The sequence below is a fragment of the Orcinus orca genome, chromosome 10 (genome assembly GCF_937001465.1).
Source record: "Orcinus orca chromosome 10, mOrcOrc1.1, whole genome shotgun sequence".
Classification (NCBI taxonomy): domain Eukaryota; kingdom Metazoa; phylum Chordata; class Mammalia; order Artiodactyla; family Delphinidae; genus Orcinus; species Orcinus orca.
In genome coordinates, this window is record NC_064568.1 from 86,498,508 (window position 1) to 86,521,274 (window position 22,767).

General features: G+C 41.5%; 1 protein-coding gene and 1 long non-coding RNA gene across 5 annotated transcripts in view; one reads left to right on the forward strand and one right to left on the reverse strand.

The window, feature by feature from the left end:
* Positions 1-22,767, reverse strand: part of LOC125965682 (uncharacterized) — a 667,016-nt gene that overhangs the window by 129,951 nt on the left and 514,298 nt on the right. The gene's annotated exons all lie outside the window — the stretch shown is intronic.
* The window catches only part of GPLD1 (glycosylphosphatidylinositol specific phospholipase D1), a 61,094-nt gene that overhangs the window by 29,393 nt on the left and 8,934 nt on the right, over positions 1-22,767 (forward strand). For 3 of the 4 annotated variants that reach the window (XM_033434810.2, XM_033434809.2, XM_033434811.2), the window contains 13 exons: positions 439-549; positions 1,187-1,235; positions 1,871-1,925; positions 7,200-7,307; positions 7,531-7,558; positions 7,662-7,801; positions 10,809-10,874; positions 12,696-12,819; positions 14,836-14,972; positions 17,123-17,309; positions 20,351-20,461; positions 21,840-21,914; positions 22,014-22,170. In XM_033434810.2, coding sequence (XP_033290701.1) covers positions 439-549; positions 1,187-1,235; positions 1,871-1,925; positions 7,200-7,307; positions 7,531-7,558; positions 7,662-7,801; positions 10,809-10,874; positions 12,696-12,819; positions 14,836-14,972; positions 17,123-17,309; positions 20,351-20,461; positions 21,840-21,914; positions 22,014-22,170 — 1,348 coding nt within the window. The remainder of the gene's footprint in view (positions 1-438; positions 550-1,186; positions 1,236-1,870; positions 1,926-7,199; positions 7,308-7,530; positions 7,559-7,661; positions 7,802-10,808; positions 10,875-12,695; positions 12,820-14,835; positions 14,973-17,122; positions 17,310-20,350; positions 20,462-21,839; positions 21,915-22,013; positions 22,171-22,767) is intronic. The other variant, XM_004273526.3, reaches the window with a different exon arrangement.

Genomic DNA, 22,767 nt, shown 5'->3' on the forward strand with positions numbered 1-22,767 from the left:
CTACATTAACCCCATTTGTGACCCGCAACCCCACCCCAGACTCTGTGAGGGCTGCTCACCGTCGTGCCTGCAGTGCCAAACACAGCATGTGGGACATAGTAGATGGCTAGTTAATACCTGAATAAATGATGGGTTTGTGTTTGTGTTTTGAAATTTATACCTTCAATTTTATCTGCAATAAATGATGTTTTTAAAATTTGGGCTATGTCACTTGGTCATTTTGTTCTAATAGTAAATTAATCTGAAAGCAGTTCCAAGGCACTCGAAAACATTTTTAAAAGTCCTTTGTGTTTTTTGGGAAACTACAATATACCTGTCTCTTGAGTTTTTTGTTAAGTCTCGATGGAAATGAATTCATCTGTATTAATCCTTTAATAAGATTTTTATAAAATAACCCCCCCCACACACACACACAACTCTAATTTGCTCATTTGGCAGGACACAGAGAAATTGGTAGCTTTCTTGTTTGGAATTACCTCTCACATGGTGGCAGATGTCAGCTGGCATAGCCTGGGTATTGAACAAGGATTCCTTAGGACAATGGGAGCCGTGAGTACATATCTTCAGGTTTTAATGGCTTTATGGGAGTGATACTGTCATACCCAAGATCCAAAACTGACCCTCTTAGGAAAAGGAAAACTTTAGGTTATTCAGATTCACATGGAAATAAGACTTTGCCCAACGCGGTATTTGTTAGATTTCCATCTTTCCTGTTCATTCCTCTTACTCTTCTTGCTTCCCGGGTAAATTCATCCACGTGGGCAGAATGACCAATGTGCACTGAAAACAGCGATGGATGTGATATTCTGTTTTAGTCACAAACCATATTTGAAAAATTGTATGTTTTATTCAAGCTGTACCTCTTAACAAAGGTATAAATACCTACTACTTGGTTCTACCGTTTTTAAAAGTAAGTTCACATGTTTTTGTTTTCTTTCCTTCTTACTTTTCTATATGAGGATGCCGTATCACCACTAAAAATTGTGATCTTACCTGGTGACTTAGCTTCTGAAAGTCCCCTCTGGTCATTCATTGATATTAATACCGTTCTGTACCAACTTTAAACTTGCACTTAGTAGAGATTTTCCATGCATCCTGTTCGATGCAAATGTCTGCAATAGCTTTATCTGTCTCAAGATATTAAGTATACAACTCAGCTGCCAAATGGGTCTCTTTTTTTCCTCAGATTGATTTTCACGGCTCCTATTCTGAGGCACATCTGGCTGGTGATTTCGGTACTGTTTATTTACATTTACCAGATTTTCTTTTGTGCTAGTTATATTTCACTTGCAGTCACTGTTGTACCTTAAATGTGTATTTTTTTAAATCTCTTGCCACTAGCTTTCTATTTTAATATTGCAGTTTGGAGTACAGTAACACCTCATTTCACATAGAGATGTACTTCTGTAAAGTTGCATGTTTTTTTCGGTAAAAAAAACCCCATTACATTTTATCATTTATTTGCGTCATTATTTTAGAAAAGCATTGCTTTTTAAATTGGATTTAAATTCATTGCCTAGTGTCTCCTAATACTTTAGCTTTAAATTGGTAAACTCCATCTTTTTTTTTCTATAGTAAATTACCTTTAAATATACAAAGTATTGGTGAGTGGTGTTTATCTACAAGAACCCTTATGGTCCTTCTTAAAGTAAAAAACCTTTTGGTTATATGGGTGACTCTTTCTTAATTCATGTGTTTCACTAAAATTTTAAAAGATCACTTTTTCTTAAAGACGTGCTTATACCTAAAACAATGAATGGAAACCTGTAACAATGTGAAGAACTAATAATCTGGATTGTGCAAATTTGTGTTCAAAGAAGCATGCTGTGTGTTGTCATTAACTCACCAGATGCAAATATTTTTCTCATAGGAGGAGACGTGTTGAGCCAGTTTGAGTTTAATTTTAATTACCTCTCACGGCACTGGTAAGAGCAATGTACATTTAAATGTGTGATACCAAATGGCAGTTAGGAGCTTGACTATTTTTTCCTTAGGAAATATAACTTGCAATGTAATTAGGAGCCTTCTGCATTCGTAAATCTTGAAAAGTAAAACTAAAGATTAGAATAGCCTAAGTAGATTCTTTTAAAAATTTGTGAATTATGCCAAACATATAAAATAATGTATTTTTATAAATAAAAAAATTAGATGATGCACACTGTGTGGCTGCCACCTAGCTTAAGAAGTAGAGCATTGCTGGTATCTAGAAGCTCCAAGTCTTTCCCGCTCTATCACATCACCTTTTCTCCCACCAGATGTAATCACTACCCTAGATTTTCTTAATCATTTAGTTGCTTTTCTCTATAGTTTTACTACATGTAGCTATATCCATATGAAAAATATTATATGGGTTTTCATTTTAGATAAATAGAATTACACAGCACGTATTTTGCTTAAAATTAAATTTAAATTTAATGTAATTAAACTTAAAAATGTTTTTGCTTAAAATTATTTCTCTGACATTTAATCATATCGATATGTTCGGCTGTAGTTCCTTGATTTTCACTACTATATGGTCCTTCATTGAGTGGATATACCAAAATGACTTCATTCTAATATTGATGGATGTGTAAGTAGTGTAAAGTGTTTTTGCTTTACACATAGTGTTGCCATGTACTTTTTTGCACATGTATTTTTGCACCAGAGGGGAATGTCTTTCAAGCAAGTGGCACCAGAAGTGGAATTGCTGGGCTGTAGGGCTTATGCATGTTTAACTTAAGTAAATAATCCCAGACTGTCATTCAAAATGGTCTTCCCAATTTGTACTCCCATCAGCTTTGTTCTGCTTCTTGTGTGTTCTCCAATACTTGGTATTGTCCAGCTTTAAAACTGTTCTAACCTATTTGGTGTGTAATGGTATCTCCTTAAAGTTTTAATTTGCATTTCCCAGACTACTAATGAAGTTGAATATTCTTTTGTATTTTATCGATTGTTTGTATTTCATTTTAAGTGAAAACATTTTGTTTGGTTTTTAGCCTATTTTTCTGTTGGGTTTTCCTTTTTATTTCTGAGTATTCTCTGTATATTCTGGTTTCTAATCTTTGTCCATTTATCATTTATTTGTTATAAATATCTTTTTATAGTTTGTGGCATGTCTTTTTACTTACGGTGTATCTTGATAAACAGAATTTGTTAATTTTAATGTAGTTGAATATATCAATCCTTTCTTTTGTAATTTGTACTTTTGATGTCTTATTTAAGAAATCCTTCCCTACCTTGAGGGAATGAGGTTATTCTCCTACGTAGCCTTCTAAATCATTTATAGTTTCATTTCTTAACTTTATATCTTTAATTTACCTGGAGTTAATTTTTTGTATATTCTGTGACAGAAATTTTACTTTTTTCCTGTAGAGATAACCGATTGTCTCAGAACCATTTATCAATAGTCTGCCCTTCCTCACTGATCCGTAATGCCCTCTATGACATAAATTAAAATTCCGTACATATGTGGGTCAGTTTCTGGGCTTTCTATCATGTTCTGTTGGTCTAATTGACTTTCCCTGAGCAATACTGATTTTTTAAAATTACAACAGCTTTAATACATTTTGACATCTATTAGGGCTGATTTCCCAACCTGTCCTTTTTCTTCAAATGTACCTTGTCCCTTCTCTTGCCTTGGCTCTTGGTAGGATCAAGTTGCCATGTTCCAAGAAAAATCTTGTTGGAATTTTGTATAGAATTCTATTAACTCTAGAGATGAATTGGAAGAGAATTAACAATTTTGCAATATTGAGTCTTCTTATCCAAAAATATGCTATGTTTTATTTAAGTTGTCTTTAATGACTCTAAAATTTTATAAGTTTTTCCATCGAGGTCTTACACATTTTATTAGACTTAGTACCATAAATGGTAACTTTTGGAAACAATTGTATTTGCTAATTGATTGCTGGTGTATAGAAATGTAAGTGACTTTCTAATTTTGATTTTGTATCCAGCAACATTTCTTAGCTATCTTATTCTAATTATCAGGAGATTCTTTTGAATTGACTCACAATTCATAATCTACAAATTGTAACAATTTTTTGAAATTCATTTATTTATTTTTGGCTGTGTTGGGTCTTCGTGGCTTTTGCTTTTCCTTTTCAGTCTTTATACCCATAATTTCTTTCTTGCTGTATCATATTGGCTAGTATTTCCAGTACAATAGAAGTGGTGATATTGAGCATACTTTTCTTGTTCTTTATTATAAAGAAAATGCTTTCAATGTTTCATCAAGTTTGCTGTAGATTTTTGGGAGTATCCTTTATCAAATTAAGGAAGTTTCCTTCTATTTCAAGTTTGTTAGTAGTTTTTATTATAAATTAATTTCATGTGTATTGAACTCTTATTCTTCATCTGTTGAGATATTTAATCTGTTAATATAGTGAATTATACTAATCTATTTTCAAGTATTAAATCAACTTTACCTCCTGGCACAAAGCCAATTTTGAAAAGCTATATCATCTTTTTTTATATTTGCTTCATCTCTTCTTGATGTTTAGGGTTTTTGCATCTATTTTTATGAGTTAGTTTGTACTGTAATTTTCCTTTCTTCTATCTGTGCTTGGTTTTGGTATTAAAGTCATCTGGCTTCATGAAATCAGGTGGGGAGTATGCCTTCCTTTGCTATTTTCTGGAAGTCTGTGTAAGATTATAACTTTGATTTCTTGAATGTTTGGTAGAACTTGTCTGTAAAGCTATCTAGGCCTGATGTTTTAAAAAGTAGGGACTCTTAAAAAACTTTTTAAATGGTTTTAGGACTGTACAGTTTTTCAGTTTCTTCTTAAAGAGATTTATATTTTTCTAGGACTTTTCCATTTTGTCTAAGTGTTTAAACATTTTGGCATAAGGTAGTTCATAATGTCTTATGCTTTTTTCTTGTTTTATTTGTACCTCTGTTCCTTTGTTATCCATAATGTTTTTTATCCTGCCTTCTCTTATATTTTTAAACAATCATGTCTAATATTTTTAGTTTTATTATTAAAAAAATAAACTTTTGGCTTTGTTGATCCTCCTTACTATATGTTCTTTTTCTCTTTCATTATTTTTTCTCATATTTATTTTCTTCCTTCTACTTTTCTTCGATTCCTGTGAAATTTGAGTCTTGATTTTAAGGTCTAGCATATGATCAATTTTTATCAATTTTCCATCTGTACTTGAAAAGAATGTTAATTCTCCAATTTTTGATTTAATGTTATAGCTCAAGCTTATTAAATGTACTGCTCAAATCAGAAGATTTGTAAGCTATAATTAAGATAGTCTTACTATTTTTATCCGGTTGGTCTAACAATTACTGAGAAATTTGTTTAAAAATCTCCCCCTGTGATGGTTGAATTTTTCAGTTTCTCCTTGTAGTTAGTTTGCCATACATGTGTTTGAAGATATGTTGTTAAGTATATTCGAGTTTTAAAGTCTTATATTTTTCTAGTGAATTGAACTTTTTATCTGGTGACTCTTTATATCTCACAATGCTTATTGTCTTCAAGTCCGCTTTACCAGATATTACTGTAATTACTTTTTGTTGTTTGTTTTTTCTTCATATGTTTACTAAGCAGTCAGGTGACATAACTCTGTCCCTCAGTCCCAGCCTCAGCCCCTGAGCATGGAGAGCTGAGAGTTGGGAGGAGTGCTTACAGAACAAAGAGGAAGTAGAGCTGGGGGCTTGGCAAGTTGCCCATTCCCATCCCTGGTCCATCTGCCTTAGAGCTAAGGGAGGCCCAGAACCAACAGGTCACTCCCGGATCAGATGAGGCCAGCTGGCCTTTGGATGTCCCAGGAAGAGGTGGTGGTAGCAGTGACATGAGGTTCCCCTCTAACTCTCCACACAAGGTCATCTGCACTGGATTAGACGTCCATTTCAAATTGTGCGTCATCAGGGATCTTGTCTTCTTTTGGTTATATTCACTGGTGCTTGAATTACTCGAGGCTTGCATTAGAGTTGCGTTTCTCCAGAGAAGGTTTGTCCTGCCTTCTGCATGCTACCTCAAGGCACCACCTGGGACCACATTAAGTTACTTTCAATCCTTGAAGTTCTTCTGACCACACAGCTGGCATGAATGAAAGACAAAACATTTGTGGGGCTGGGTAGTTGTTACCGGTTCTCAGGGGAGATATTTTCCCCTCTCTCTATCCTTTGCCAAGATGAAGACAGGCAGGTTTCTTTGCTGTCCTTGTTGGTATGTTGAGTTTATTTCTAGCTAATATTCGTGCAGAAGGTATAGCCTTTAATGAGGAGTTTCCTCTGAGATGGCCCACTTTTGGTATTTGGTGGTTCCTATACTTTATCTCCTGTCTCCTGCATACCACACAGCCATCAAACAAACAAACAAAACAAAACAAAAAACTCCTAGGTTCCCAGCTTTAGCAGATGTCTCCAGGGCAAAAGCTGGCTTCCCACATGCTTACCTCCCAAAGTTTCCAGTTTCAATTTGTTTTTGGCCTTTGGAAAAATTTCACTTTCTTGTTAGCTTGGTGATTCATCTAAACAAATATTTTTGTTATTTTGTCTAGCGTTTTAAGCTATGTTTATGGGGAGGACCATTCTGGTGCGCTTGTGAAGTAAAAAATGGAAATCTCAATAGATTCCTTCTTATAAATACACTAAAATCAGGTTTTATTGGTTGTGATTTCTGTCTGGTATATTCTAAGGTTTTTTTTAAATAAAGATAAAAGATAACAGTATAAATCTAATTTTTAAAATGCTGCTCTTCTTCCAACTGAAATAACTAATATCTGTGAACCAAAAGATTGACTTAGAATTCTGTTTTACTACCTTCCACTATGTACTCTGAAAGTAGGATGTTGGGGTAAGGAGCCATTTTTGGTGTTTTTAAAACAAAGATTCTTGAGAGTAATTCAACTCAAGAGAATAAAAATACTTTATATTGCTCCTTGAACTCTGAATTCACAAAACTAAACATTCTTTTTATATTTTATAGTTACTTATCTTTGTATAAATATTTGATTAGGGTACGAGTTTGCTCTGCAGCATTGGACAAATTATCGAACTTTTCTGTGCCTTAGTTTCCTGTATGTGAAGTAGGACTATGATAGCACTAACCACTCGGGGTTGTTGGTAGGATTAAATAAATAATGAATGTAAAGCCCTTTGCATGGTGTCTGGCACATAATAATCCTGGAATAACTGGTAGCTGCTACTGCTGCTGTTATTATCTTCAACTTCAGAACCAAAACAACTCTTATTCTAATGCTTTTCTCAGGTATGTGCCTGTTGACGATCTCCTGGAAATTTATAAGAAACTCTATGGCCGAGAAGTCATCACCAAAAATGCCATTGCTGACTGTTCATACCTTCAGTTCTTGGAAATGTAAGTGTAACTAGAGGAATATTTGCAGTCGATTTTATTGTGACTTCCTTAACTTTCCAATGTTTTAGTTTTCTGAGAATGGATATTGGATTTATGGATTTTGCTTGTTCAAAGGCAGTTGCTTGATAGTGGATACATGTTGCTGGAGTCTTATCTTCATTAATTTGCCTCATTTCTTTGTGGAAACCGCAGCTCACAGTCAAAATTATTGCTTATGTTGCAGGTATGGTGAGACGTTAGCTGCTTCCAAGGTAAAGGCGTTTATTCTTCAAAATCTTAAAGTGTTATAAAGATACCATGAGAAGCACTTGATTCATTTATTTATTGACTTATTTTTCTTTCTCTGTGCCATAGCTTTATCCCACTTATTCTAGAAAGTCCCCATTTTTGGTGGAACAATTTCAAGAATACTTCCTAGGAGGACTGGATGATATGGCATTTTGGTCCACTAATATTTACCGTCTAACAAGTTTCATGTTAAAGAATGGGACCAGGTGAATTCTTACTCTATTTCTCCTTCCAATCACTCCCTGCTTTGCTACCCTGTCCCCAACATAACTCTCAGGTTTTTCAATTGATCAAATGAAGAACAAGAAAGTCTCATGAAGTGCTATCCTCTCCTAATCAAGAAGGAAAAGAATGGGACTTCCCTGGTGATCCAGTGGTTAAGACTCTGTGCTTCCACTGCAGGGAGCATGGGTTCGATCCCTGGTTGGGGAAGTTCTATATGCCACGTGGCGTAGCCAAAAAAAAAAGAAAAGAAGGAAAAGAATGGAAACTGTTTTCTCAAAACTCCAACTAGCTCCCATCTGTTTAAGTTTGCTGATGTCTCTCCTGTCTTAGGGATGAAGAGGTAGATATTGCAAGGTTTGTGGTCTGGGAGAAATGGCTCAGGTGGGAAGGAATCTGCTTCCACAGCTGGACTGCATCTGTTTCTTTTGGGAGACCCCATGCTGTGTGCTGGGGTGTCCGCCCCCCCAGGCTCCAGCAGTGGATGTGGCCATCCTCCTCTCCACTCGATCGAGCTCTCAGGGCTCTAGGGTTTAAAAGGTTACTTCACCTAACCCCCGCACTCCAAAATGAAATTGGAAATGAATGCATTCATAAAGCTCAGGCTTCTGTTGGAATTTGACATCTAGCCCAGATGGGACAGTTGCTCAACCTCCAGCTCCTTTTCTGTTCCTCCCCAGCACACCTAGGAGGAGCGTCCATCAGAGACTCAGATGGCGTGTAGAAGAGGGTAGACTGGTCTTGTCCCCAGATCCAGCTGTAGTAGACATTTCGGCTCTCACAGAATCTGTTCATGGCCCGAGGGAGCCAAGGTTCTCTCAGAACCCATGTCCGACCCTACCGCTGAGGATGCAGCCCCTCCCTCCCACGCTGTTGAACTGAGCAGGGTAGGGATGGGTCTGGATAGGGACCCCTGGAGGCAGCACCTGCTGCAGGGAAAGGGCAGGGTGGGAAGCTGAAGCAGCAGTGGGCAGGGAGAAAGAGGGTTCTGTAGCAGGAGCTGCACTGGGGTGGTTATTCTGGGTGAGGATCGTAGGAGGGTTGGGCTTTTTAAGTTCAGGGGCCTGTATGAGCACAGCTCCAGAACGGTGTACACTGCATGATGATCCTTTGCCAGTATTCAAAGAATGTTAACCATAATTATATATTATGTTTTATATTATATACACAACATATGTATATATATGTGTGTATATGTATATACAACACAATTATATATATTGTGTTGATTTGAAACAAAATTCCCTTTGATAAATTCAACCTTAGCCTTGCTTCTAAGACTCGGCAAGTAACAGTGTGGTAGATGGAAACCATCCAATATGAATAGCACTTTTAATAGTGAAAATTAACCTTCATTGAAATCCCCAAGCTCTTTTATGGCTGTGGGTGTTTCAGTCCATGTGTGTTGTAGAGAGGATGAACTTTGGAATTTAAGAGACGTGTCACTCTCTATTGAGCTATCCCAAGCAAATTGTTAAATCTCTCCAAGTCTTAGTTTCCTCATGCATGAAGTGTAGGCAGTAATAATTCTATCTTTCTCATAGGGCCTTGTGAGGAGTAAATGAGATCACTCGTGTAAAGGGTTTAGCCTACAGTAAGCACTTGATAAATGTGGGCTACTAGTAGTAGTGTTAGAAAAAAGTTAAGTTTATATTGGAGGGATTCATAACACATGGCCATGTTAGAGTGAATGACCTACATTTTTTTGTTTTATAAAGTCCAAGTGTATTGATCCTTAAATTGGAAAAACAATTTTGGTGTTTGTCTTTGGCTCAGTTGTCCAACATAGCTAAGCAAAGTTCTGTAGCTGGACCTTATTCTTTAATTAGGAGGAGATAACTGAGAAAAAACAGATTTCTTGTCTCTTGATCTGTCTTAATTTATCAAGGCAGAAAATTCCATGAATTGATTGTATCTTTACAGACATTTGCAAAGAAAGATTCATCAGAATTTATGCAACTTTATGGGAAATTTGGAGAATGCTCCAAAGAAAGACAACACAAACTCATGACAGAAAGAAAAGCATATGTATTTTCACATTATAACCACTTCTTAACTTACTGATACGTGATCTTCCAAAGCAAATTTGTGTTACTTGAAACTCATAGTATATTTTCCTAAAGAAACAGTGAAATAATGGTAGTTACGTTCCCAGCCAGAACTCTACTTAACTCAAAAAGTATTTGTAATTGTAGTGCTAACCTTGTAAGGCTGCCTTCTAAATCCCGGTGGTGCAGAAAAGAGAATTTGAGGAAAAACCTTTTCCTCAGCTTAAAGCTGTGGCCCTAAGAAAGATTTTGATGGGAAAAGTTTGCCTTCAGCGTCTTTCACCTCTTTTCTGAATTCCTTTTCCAGCAACCAGTCCTTTTGCCTCAGGCTCATACTTCCTTCATAACTGCCCTGAAACTCCCTCAGTGACCTCCAAAGCTTCCTCTCCTTCAGAAGAGTCTTCATTCTGGAAGAGACTCTTACAGTGTAATACCCACTCCCTTAGTGCTTCTGTTCAATGTTAGAGAGAAAGTTCACCTCTTGCATTCTATCAGCAACCTTTTCACTTGTAGAAAGGGATACTTAGTTACCTATTATTAGTTTATAAGTTTTTGTTTTTAAAGGAATGAGAATGAAAAATCAAAACATTGAGCATAGATGGGCAAAAGGTGGCACAGTTGGGAATCAGTTTCTTTCTGTCTGTAACTCTGAGATGGTTCATGTCAGCAGGGAGAACTCAGCAGGTGGAATCGGGAGGGAAGGGGAAGGCTGTGAGTCTAGGGTGACCAGCCGTGTGGCGCTGCCTGGGTTACCATAATAGCACCTGCATATCCACCCTCATTAAGTAGGACTCAGGCCCTTTACCAGTCCTGCCTGGCTAAGTCATAAAACCACTGCATGAAGACTTTTGGAGGTGGTTTGAAATGTTACACTGATTCTCAGAAAAATTCATGCTTGAAAAGAGGGTAGAAAACTGCCTAACTCATTTGACTATTTCCCCAGTAACTGCACCCTACCTGAGAACCCTCTGTTTATCGCATGTGGCAGCCAGAAAAACCATACCCACAGGTAAGTGGATTCCAAAATGGCTCATAGAAAAAGAACATCTCACTCGCTCAGAGGGGTGCTCAGTAGACTCTGAAAGCATGGGCTTTGTAGACAGAGGTTCAAATTCCAGGGCTGCCATTTATAGCTGTGTGATTTTTAAACAAGTTGCCTAATTATTTTTTGAGCTGCAGCTTTCTCCTTTGGCAAACTGGAATAAATGCATATCCTACTCCCAGAATTATGGTGTGGATTATGTGGGAGAATGGATGTAGAGCAATTAGCACATTAGTAAGTTGCTCATTAACTGGTAAATGATAGTTAATAGTATTATTATTATTACCATCATTATTGTTATTATTCATAAAGTTTGGCCAAATTCCACCCTGAAAAAGTAATTATCAACAAGACAGGGTGGGGAGAAGTCCTCTCAGTTTCTGAGGAAGAGGGCCAGAGGGTCTGCTTTGTATTCTAGGGGGTGGTGTTCCCTGCTGGACTCAGGTACCAGCCACCAACCATTCATTCATGCATTTAATAACTATATTAATCCTAATAAATATTATTACTAATAATACAATAAAGCAGTACAAATTATAAAATAATACTTCCTCATCATTATGTGCCAGGAACTAGTTCAGGCATTTAGAGACCTCACTGCGAACAAGACAGAAACAGTCTCTGCTCTCAGAGGATGGCGGGTGGATGGGCGCTGTAAATACCCTTGAGTATTAGGAAGGACAAGTGTTGGGTGCTCAGGATGTACCACAGAGTGTCCTAACTCAGTCACAGGAGACTTCCTGTGAAGAACTGATGCTTCAACCAAGATATTTAGAGTGAGCAAGAGTCCGATACTCAAAAAGAGGGCATTGCAATAAAAGATGCTAAGGTGAGGGCTTCCCTGGTGGCGCAGTGGTTGAGCGTCCGCCTGCCGATGCAGGGGACACGGGTTCGTGCCCCGGTCCGGGAAGATCTCACATGCCGCGGAGCGGCTGGGCCCGTGAGCCATGGCCGCTGAGCCTGAGCGTCCGGAGCCTGTGCTCTGCGACGGGAGAGGCCACAAGTGAGAGGCCCGCGTACCGCAAAAAAAAAAAAAAAAAAAAGGATGGCTATTAATAAAAAAAAAAGATTAAAAAAAAAAAGATGCTAAGGTGAGAGAGAGTTCAGAGCTTCCAAAGAATTGAAAATGTGCAAAGTGTTCAGGTAAGCCCTCACTTTTTAATTTATGTGAATTAGGTAAGTTTTGTTTTAATTAAATTGAACGCCTTTAGGTTGGGTTTGCAAGCTCTAGATTGTCGGGATCCCTACACTGGCTGGTGTCTTACGCGGGCCTCCTTTGTTTGTTGCCCAGCTTCCACTGTAAGCATTTCGGAAACCTGTCTGGCTTCTTTAGGCATCTGATTGGTAGACTGGTTAAAACATATGAATTTGAAAATGTATTTTTATTGTATAATTAATTCTTGCATGTCTTTAAGGATAAGTCAGTCTACCTGCATACTGCTTTCCCGAACAGCTATGACCTTTTCTTGGCCATTTGTATGAAATGTTGACTTTTGATTTTTTTTTTTTTTTAATCTGGAAGGAATTCAAACTTATACGCCTATAGAACTTACATTTGTAAGGACAGGCTTTTTCAACCTTGGAAATGTGTTTATTAAAAGATGTTGTGGAATCTCCTATAAAAGGTTTTCTAAAATTTTTTTTGTGTTGCTGTTCCTTCAACTTGCAGATGTTAAAATTTTATGGTCTTTTAACCTGTGATTAACTTGACTATAGTTTTCAACTCAGTTATTCAGGGGGAGTTGCTATTTCCTCAGTCTTAACCAGTTTATTCCTCTCTCTTTCCAGCAGCTCAAAAGTACAGAAAAATGTTTTTCATAGAAACGTGACTGCAGCCCTAACTAAAGATATTGGAAAAAATATAAACTATACCAAACGAGGAGCGTTCTTTAGTGTGGATTCCTGGACTGTGGTAAGAATTTTGGGCTTTTAATGGAGAGATTGGCACCTGCCGCTTCCTGTGATACCGCGTTTTGTAGAGTCGCTGGTTGTTTAATCGTTCATTGAAAGTCACCTGGGCATGAGCCAGGCTCGCAAGTATCCTTGGCCTCCAAGCCTGGCTTGTTCCAGAAACATCCTATGATGAGAGTCTGGACCTCAGTGGCCTTTGGCAAGCCAGGTAGAGCCCAAGGTGGCCGTGGGGCCAGTTCTGCTCTGTCCTTAGGCAAAGTGTGTCAGCAATATTGTAGGCTCACTGTGCAAGGCCCGACACCAAGGGGACACCACTGCATATGAAGTTCCTCCATGAGATCATCTTAAGTGTCATTCCACCAGGGAGATAGAAGATGAAAGGGAAATAGCCTCTGACATTTAGAAAATTTCAGTCTAATAGGGGTGATAAATACAAAAATAACCATTTGTGAGTAGGATGCAACAAATCCTATGGTTGGGGGGGGTGGGTACATAGACTCTCATGAAGATAAAAAATTATATCCCTACTATCAGAGAAGGCTTCATGGAGGAGGTGGCATTTGAGTTAGGCCTTGAGTACTAGATGGTTCTTCATCAGTGAGCATGTGTTTCTGGTAGTGGATTGGGAAAGTTTCATGATGTTTGGAAATCTGAGTAGTCTTGTTTGCTTGGAACACAAGATAAGGGATACAAGGTACTTGCGAGAGTTGGGGAGGGAGAAGGGTTTAGACGACATTGTGAGCTGGTCGAGGGCCCGGGCAGGGCCTGCTTCACAGGTCTGCAGCCTGCATGGTCACACAGAAGGCCGCCTCACTTGGTTTAATGCTCTGCTGTCATTGCTTTAAAATTCTTAATAACTTGGGAACAAAGAACATTGCATTTTCATTTTGCAATGAGTTCTACAAATTATGTACCCACACCTAGACCTGGGAAGCTCTGTCAAAACAACTCTCATTTGGTCTTGCAATTATGTAGATCAGTCTCCCTTGCAAAGGGAAAATTGTGTAAGAGAAGGACTTTATAGTCCCAAGGCCTGGGTGGTACCTGGCATGGTGCTTCCTGGATGAATGAGGATGCCAGAGCTGGGCAGCAGATGAGCAATCTGTGGATGGCCTGCCAGAGGTGTTAGACTGGAGAAACAGAAGGCATGGTCCCTTCCTGCAGGGCCCTTATAACCTGCACTTCTCTGGAGCCTGAGCTGTCCAGGGCTGTCCCATGGCTCTGAGCTGATTCTGCTCTGGGGCAGGCCCGGGAATTCTTGTTTGGTCTTATGTTACCCCTGGGTGGATTTTGAGTTGTGTTCCCTGAACTTGCATGGATCTGGTGCCTGGCCAGGTTGTTCAGGGCCACTGAGGTCTGTATTTGTGTCTCTGCAGTAACCACGCTAAGAACAATTCAGCATCCCAAGCTGAGAGGCTTGCTGTCCCCTCATTTCTCTCGCATACAGCTTCCAGCACTCCACACGTGACCCCTCGTGCCCGCCCGGTTTCTTGGGACTCAGAGCAAATCCAGCAGCCTCTCAATTTGAGTGTGGTTGGGAGGGTTTCTAGCATTCCTGGTGGTATTTCAGTTCATTTTTTTGAGGGGGAAAAGAAAAGAAGGATATATATATATATATATATATATACACACATATATACACATACAAATATAGTTACAGTTCTAGATTTGAATGAACTTATCTTAAAAAAAAACTTTAGATCGTAACAATTATTTTGTTCAGTTACATTCTGCAAAGTAATAGACCATCCTGACTTGGTTTAGGTTAATCCCAGCTGACTCTTTCTTTCCGTGATGGCCCTGACCTCTAGGGCTATAACTCCCATCTGTGAGCACACACTGGGGGTGTGATTTCACTCTCCTAATTGCCAGTCTTAAGTCGTCTTGTTGATAGGAATCGATGTTATTTTTCAGCACTTGTAAAAACTTGTTTCCTAAAGTCTAATGCTTTTGGCAGGAAACGGTAGCTTTGTTGATTATGCTGTGTCTTCTTCTGTCTGTAATCATTTTGTTTCAGGATTCCTTATCTTTCATGTACCAGTCTTTGGAGAGGAGCATACAGGAAATGTTTACTGGCAGCTCTCCGCCACTGAATCATGTTTCTAGCCCCTCAGCATCTTACTACTTGTCATTTCCCTACACAAGGCTTGGTTGGTACGTATGAGTTTATCTAATTCCTGAACATTTTTATCAGTATTAATTTCAAGCAGTCATTCACAAATGTTTTAAATGGTGCCTGTTAGCACTTTATTTTCCAATCAATTCATCATCAACGAAAAATAATTTTGTGGTTAAGTTCTGGTAAAGATAAAATTATCTCCTTAAAATTGGTCAAAAATATGTTTAAATACAAACAACTTTTACTTTATTAAATAACCACAACAATAAACTATTACTTTATAGAATATTTGTAAAGCTTCAATGTTTTCGGAGATAGATTATTACAGATATCTTGGCATCTAAGGACATTAGAAAGATAAAAGCAGGTATCTATTATGTGTCTGGACTATTATAACTTCATAAGGCAAAAGCCTAGCACACCACAATAATTTTATAAAGAGAATGTTAGGGATTCCTCTGATTTTAAAGATCAACTATTACCAAACTGAAATTTGGTAATAGCACAGCAAAGCCAATCTACTGATACCCAGCTGCGGTGAAGGAAAGTACAGCATTAATTGCAGGGCCCCAAGCAAGGGAGTTGGAGACAAGCCTCAGGTCCACTCCAATTTGGTCTTCGAGTTAGGGGTGTTTTTAAAGGGGGAGACCAGTGAAGCTGGGATCAGTCATCGTCTTGTGACATTTCTTAATCATACTTTCAGGGGTCAGGATGTTTCGGTTTATGATTCTCTGGCCAGGTGGTCCATGGCTCGGGGATCTGGTAGCTCGCTTGGCCTGGAGAAACAACCTGAGTTTGTTTATATAATTAACAACCTTAATTATATCTACAACAGCCATTTTAGTACATTAACGATGTTATCGACAGCAGCTGTTTTACTCATCTGACTCTGGTTGATTAGTGTTCAGTTAGCAAAGGATTGAGGTCGGAGGGGACAAGAAAGGGAATAAAGTTTTGGATAGAAAGATTAATCATAAACTCAGTAAGGGAACTTGGTTTTAGGGGGACTCAGTTTCACAACCAAACTGAGCCCAAGGATATAAAAGTGACTATTTTTTGGAGGTTTTGGTGAAACCTCTTTTTTTAAACCACACTTTTAAAATCCAAATAACATTGCATTTCCCTTGGAACAATATACTGACAGCCCTTCCTCTTCAGGCCGCTAATGCATTCAGCTCCAGCACAAGGAATGGGGGGTGAATGCTGTCTTTACTGGCCATTCATTTGTGAATAATGAATAGCTCTTCTTGGCCACCTTCCTGAAAATCCAATTGAGGGCCTCCTGCTGGGCTGTCTGCCACATGGGGCGGGGGAGTGGGGGGGCAGCACGGAGGTCCTTCCTGGGGGCCATTACTGGCCAGAGTCCAGCCTCGGGAGTGCAGAGACCAGCAGTGTCTCCACGGTGTGCATCTGACCCAGTTCACCAGGCATCACACCCGTTAGAAACTGCTCTTCTCTTTTTCTCTTTTTAAATAGCAGAAATAAACTGCTATTTATTTTCTCTTTTTAAATAGCAGAAATAAACTGCTATTTATTCTTGTGTGGTCATCAGAACCAGAATAAATAAATGACTTTTGGTCATTCCAGCCCCGCCAGAGACGTTTGAACCATTGACTCAGTTTGTCCAACTCTGTAACTGGCAGGTCATGGGCTCTCATTTAGAAACATCCACTAAACCTGTTAGGCATTGAATTTTTTCCAGTATAAGCCACCCTATGTAGCTATGGTAGAGATAAAATGGTCTACTTACCACAAACTTGTCTTTGATCAGGTAACAAGCTGAAATGAGTTGAGCCGATTATGAAGTAACCTGTGCGATTGGCTGATGGCGAATTTCCTCTCTGTTCTCAGGGGGAGCCTGGGATGGTGCTTTGGCTGCTCTGGGTTTTGCATGTAGGACAAGGTGCTTTCGTGAGGATGCTTTTTATGTGTTCAGGTTATGTGGTCCAGAAATGCCCAGAGGCCTTGATTTGTCCAGTTTTGTTGTTATTTTTTCTGCCGGAGAACAAGGCTGAATCACACACACAATATAACCTCAGACGTGAATATTCACAACAGTCATACAGGATGGAAAAATCCACGAGAGGAAGTTAAATTCTAGAATCCAGAAAGGAAAGGAGCAGAAGACAGTTTTACTCATAGCTCTCAGTAGACACTGCAGTGGGCTGCCTCTTCTTCCCTACAGGGCGATGACCTCGGCTGACCTCAACCAGGATGGGCACGGTGACCTGGTGATGGGCGCCCCGGGCTACAGCTGCCCCGGCCACGTCCACGTGGGGCGCGTGTACCTCATCTATGGCAGCGACCTGGGCTTGCCCCTCGTCGACCTGGACCTAGACAAGGAGGCCCATGTGATCCTGGAGGGTTTCCAGGTGAGGCCCCCATCTCATATTTTCCCTTTTAGTGTCAATAAGCCACTGCCCGCACTTCCCGGCAAACTCTTCCAGGGTGAATGACCAATAGCAAGAATAATGATAGTAACAAACAGTTGGTGGCCAGCATTTGTGTAGTACTTTTCATGTTTAAAAGCATGTTCACATCATTAATCTCATTCTATCATTAACTTTGAGTGTTTAGTCCAATACCTTCCAGAAACACCCATACTATTTAGTGGCTTTGAGTAGCCAATCAGAATGTGATATCTTGATAATATAAAACCTCGTTTGGTGTGTTTCTTTTAATATGAATAGTTTATCTTGTAAGAATTTTAGATTCACAGAAAAGTTGTAAAGACAGTACAGAGAGTTCCCATGTACCCTTGACCCAGTTTCCCCTGTGTTAACATCTTACGTAATTATGGCATACTTGTCAAAGTTAAGAGACCAACACTGGTAAATTGCTATTTTTTTAAAAAAATTATTTATTTTTGGCTGCATTGGGTCTTCGTTGCTGCGCACGGGCTTTCTCGAGTTGCGGCGAGCAGGGGCTACTCTTCGTTGCGGTGTGCAGGCTTCTCACTGCAGTGGCTTCTCTTGTTGCAGAGCACGGGCTCTAGGCACACGGGCTTCAGTAGTTGTGGTATGCAGGCTCATTAGTTGTGGCGCACGGGCTTAGTTGCTCCGCGGCATGTGGGATCTTCCCGGACCAGGGCTCGCACCCATGTCCTCTGCACTGGCAGGCGGATTCTTAACCACTGTGCCACCAGGGAAGCCCAACACTGGTAAACTGCTATTAACTAAACTTCAGACTGTTCAGGTTTCGTTCCGTTGAGTCGTTATTCACCACCAGAGGAGTCCCGCAGTGACTGTACAGATGTTCCGCAGAGGCAGCATGAATTCCTCGTGGGAGCACTAGAGACCGGGAGGGTTTTCCTCCCTGACGTGTTTGGTATTAGTCCTTACATGAGCAATAAATAAAGAGGGGCCGACAGAGCCCTGCTACCAGCCACAGATGAGTATGGGGGCTTTGGTGACACTGCAAGCTCCAAATATCAAGCACCAGGGGAATTTGGGGTCAGATGGTTTCTTGCCCCAGACATACCGTTAAAACGTTCTCTGTGGAGTTAATGCTGTGAAAAAATAAGATGGTGCACCTGAACATACTTTAAATAATGAAAAGCCCAATGGTTTATAATCTAGGTTTTTTAAAAAATAGATTTATTTATTCTTGGCTGCGTTGGGTCTTTGTTGCTGCGAGCAGGCTTTCTCTAGTTGCAATGAGTGGAGGCTACTCTTCGTTGCGGTGCACGGGCTTCTCATTGCCGTGGCTTCTCTCGTTGCGGAGCACAGGCTGTAGGCACACAGGCTTCAGTAGTTGTGGCACATGGGCTCAGTATTTGTGGTGCACGGGCTTAGTTGCTCTGCAGCATGTGGGATCTTCCCGGACCAGGGCTCGAACCTGTGTCCCCTGCATTGGCAGGCGGATTCTTAACCACTGCCCCACCAGGGAAGTCCATATAATCTAGTTTAAGCTCTGATGGAAGGAGCCTTTGAGTCCAAAAGGTGTTAATGACCAGTGTAGGAGGGACAGCATTTTCTGGAACCTTCTGACACCACATGAGAAAGTTCCGAAATCAACTCATTCTTGTTACTTCTTTCTTCACCAAGCCATTCCCCTGTCAGACTGTGGTGTAAAGTGTAATCCTTTGGTCTCCTGTAGACAAGGAATAAGAAAGGCAACTGCTTCCTGTGTATGAGAAATTCTCTCAAAGACACTTGGGGTGAGGAAAGGGGTAGCTCCATGCTCTCTTGTCCCAGTGACCTTTGATAATTTGGAAGATGGCCAGATTAAGGCATGTGCTAGGGATGGGAATCCTGTACTCATCCCTGGTCTGCAGTTAACCTTTCTGGTCCTTGTCTATAAAGTGGAAGATAGGATAGATAAGCATTTGCCTACTTTTAGAATGCTGTGCTTTTCTTGGAATGATGGTTACCCTGCAGGACGGCTTGATGGTAAAGCTGGTGGTGATGAAACGAACCCATCTTCAGTTGGCAGGGACCCCTACTCATTGGTCCCCATACTGCCCCAATGTGATTGTGTCCCGGGGCAGTCCTCTCTCGTTTATCCAGTTCCTGCCTTGTAGCAAGTGGCTGTGTTCTCAAATGCTATTGCACCACAGGTATAGGGAGATTAGCCAATAAATAACAGACGTGGGTTCTGGGACGTGTGTGTTATGTGGCAAGCATCACTTGTGCAAGACTCTTCATTGTTAGATAAGTTGTGAAAGAATAGGAGTTATATTTAGGTCTAGGCTCATTCTAGACAGTAGGAGATGAAAGATCTAGAAAATCCACCTTGGAAGAAAACTGTCCCTGAATGGAGTGAATTTTCCATCTGTAAACCACAAAAGTAGGAGTAATAAAAGTATGTACGTTAATCCCTGTGAAATGCTTAGTGTCTACAGCACTGTCATCGATAGAACTCTCCGTGATGATGGAGATCCTTTACAGCTGTGCTGTTCAGTGTGGGAGCTACTAAGTGCTTTGGCTTTTGAGCATTTGAATGTGGCCAGTGCAACTGAAAAACTGTTTTGGTTTAATGTTAGGTAATTTAAATTTAAAAGTAATAGGCACATTTAGCTAGTGGCTACCGCACTGGACAGCATGGCTCTAGAACCTCCTGAGTATTCGACAGATGTTAGCTACTGTTACGTGATTATTATCTTGGATACTTTCCAAGAGGAGCCTGGTCCTTAACGCGGGGCATGATACGCACCAGACCATTATCTGAAAACCTAGAACTTTTAAGAACCGACATTCTTCTCTCCGGCACCTCATCTTCCCCTCGGGGCAGACAGATGAGCCAAATACATCCTTAGGGCAGAGCTACCCATCTGGCGGGTCATGGGTGTGTTACAGGCGGCTGCAGTTTTGCTCCTCAGTCCTGGGGTGCTGGGTGGGGTCCCCCAGGGAGTCAGGTGTGCTCTTCCTGAGGTTGTGGCTCAGCCCAGGGGAAGTAACTGGTGCCTCTTCAGCCTTCAGGTCGGTTCGGCTCTGCCGTGGCCGTGCTGGACTTTAACAAGGACGGCGTGCCGGACCTGGCCGTGGGAGCCCCCTCAGTGGGCTCCGAGCAGCTCACGTACACAGTAAGGAGGCTGCTGGGGGTGATGGTGGTGGATAGGGCGGTAAGGGAGGAGACACTGAGCGGAGGCTCCGGAGGAAAGCAGGCAGCAGGGGTGCCGGGCAGAGCTTTTGTAGGGAGATGGTCCCAGCCCCCCACGCAGGTCCTTGATGGGACTCCGGTTACCTGGCAGCTCCTGTTCCTGCCTCCCTGGCCTTAGTTGGGCTTCACGGGTGGCTCTCCACCGGGTACTGTACTCTCCCTCCCCCCTCCCCCGGGATGCTGAATGATAGGGAAGGTAGAAATTCCAGCTAATCCATAGCTTCCTGTCATCACAGCAGGGAGGTGACTTCCTGGATCTTTCCTCTCATGCAAGGAACCCAGTGGGTTCCCTCTTTTCTTACCGAGAGCAGAGATCCTGGGTCCTGGCCCACAGGGCTTTCCTCCCACAAGTCCTCCCACAAGTCCTCCACACCGTAGCCGGGCACCGCGAGTGACAGTGGAGTCAAAGGCCCTTCGTTTCCCTCTCCACCTCACCCTGTTTCTAGTCCCGTGAGCAATTTGTCATCCAGACCCATCAGGTGCCCTCACGTTAGGACTGGAGCTCACCTAGCTCCCTCCACCTGGAAAGCCCTTTCTCCCCTCTTTTCCATAGGGGTGAAATGTCACTTCTTGCAGGAAGTGTGCTCTAATCCCTGGCTCAGGAGACACTTCGTTGTTCTGTGCTCGCTGCACCTTTGGAGCTCCCCACGCTGTGGTGTCACAGTTGCCAATTGGCCAGCTTTTGGGGTGGAGAGAGGTTGGTCTTACCCACCACTGTGTACTCAGTCCTTGGTTCACTATGGAAAATAAATGCATGTAGAAGGAGTAGGGATGGAGACGGGCAAGTTATAAGACGAGAACTAGTTCGTAACACAGTAACAGCACAGTCTGCATCCCAAGGCAAGTAAGAGAACTAGTTCGTAACACAGTAACAGCACAGTCTGCATCCCAAGGCAAGTAAGCAGTACTGACACAACGTGTTAGTGTTCAGAGAAATAATGGGCTGGGCCAGGGGAGGGCCTCGTTGAAAAGCCAGAAACTGAGCTCGGGCTTGAAGGGGTGGGGAGTTGAGTAGGTCATTCTGCAAATACACTGAACAGTTATGGATGGCAGATCCGGAGCAAGACGCTGGGGAGGCAAAGATAAAAATGACAGTTTCTGCTTTGGGGGCTCTAATAGTCTGATGGAAGTGGCCAATACACAGGACTGGACACCGACTTCTGGCAGTAACTAAGCTCCTGACCCTACAGGGCTCTGATGGTGATTTATTTCATCATCAGTCACCTTTGTCTTGCTATTATTTAAGGTTCTCGGGTCACCACCAAGCCTTAACGATCGACCTGTGGTTTGTCCTTGTCTAGGGTGCGGTGTACATCTACTTCGGTTCCAAACAAGGAAGACTATCTTCTTCCCCCAACATCACCATCTCTTGCCCGGTACGTTGAGCACCTTTGACAGGTACAGAAAACTAGAACCCGCCATATCCTACTTGCCTCGAGGGCTGAGTAAGACGTACTTTCCTGTTGCCTCGTTAGGACACGTACTGTAACTTGGGCTGGACCCTCTTGGCTGCAGATGTGAATGGAGACAGTGAACCTGACCTGGTGATTGGCTCCCCTTTTGCTCCAGGTGGAGGGAAACAGAAGGGAATTGTGGCTGCGTTTTATTCTGGCTCCAGCCACAGCGACAAAGGTAGTGCTTTCTGGGGCTGGGGGTGGAATGGGCGGAGACCTCCGCTGCTCTAGTCTGTGGTGCCTTCTCTTGCATATGGGTTTTTGTCCTATTTTCCTCATTGCATAGCATTTCACCTAAATTTTCTAACACTCTTATTCTTACAGATGTTCTGGCAAATGATATGGATAGATTCACTGAATAAACATAGAGGGATCTAGCGTGTAGGTCCAGATCCAAAGGAGGGAGCGATAGTTATTCTTATAGTGTCTCAGTGTCTTATAAGTGTCTCTTATAGTGTCTCAGTGTCTCAGAGTAGAAACACTCAAGCGTCCCAGTGATGCTCTAACTGTCCAAAGGCCCTTTTTGCCGTGCGGCTTGTGGGATCTTAGTTCCCTGGCCAGGGATTGAACTCGGGCCCTTGGCAGTGAGAGCACGGAGTCCTAACCACTGGACCGCCAGGAAACTCCTAACAGGCCCCCTTTTTTAATTTATGTATGTATGTATTTATTTATTTTTGCGGTACGCGGGCCTCTCACTGTCGTGGCCTCTCCCGTTGCGGAGCACAGGCTCCGGACGCGCAGGCCCAGCGGCCATGGCTCACGGGCCCAGCCGCTC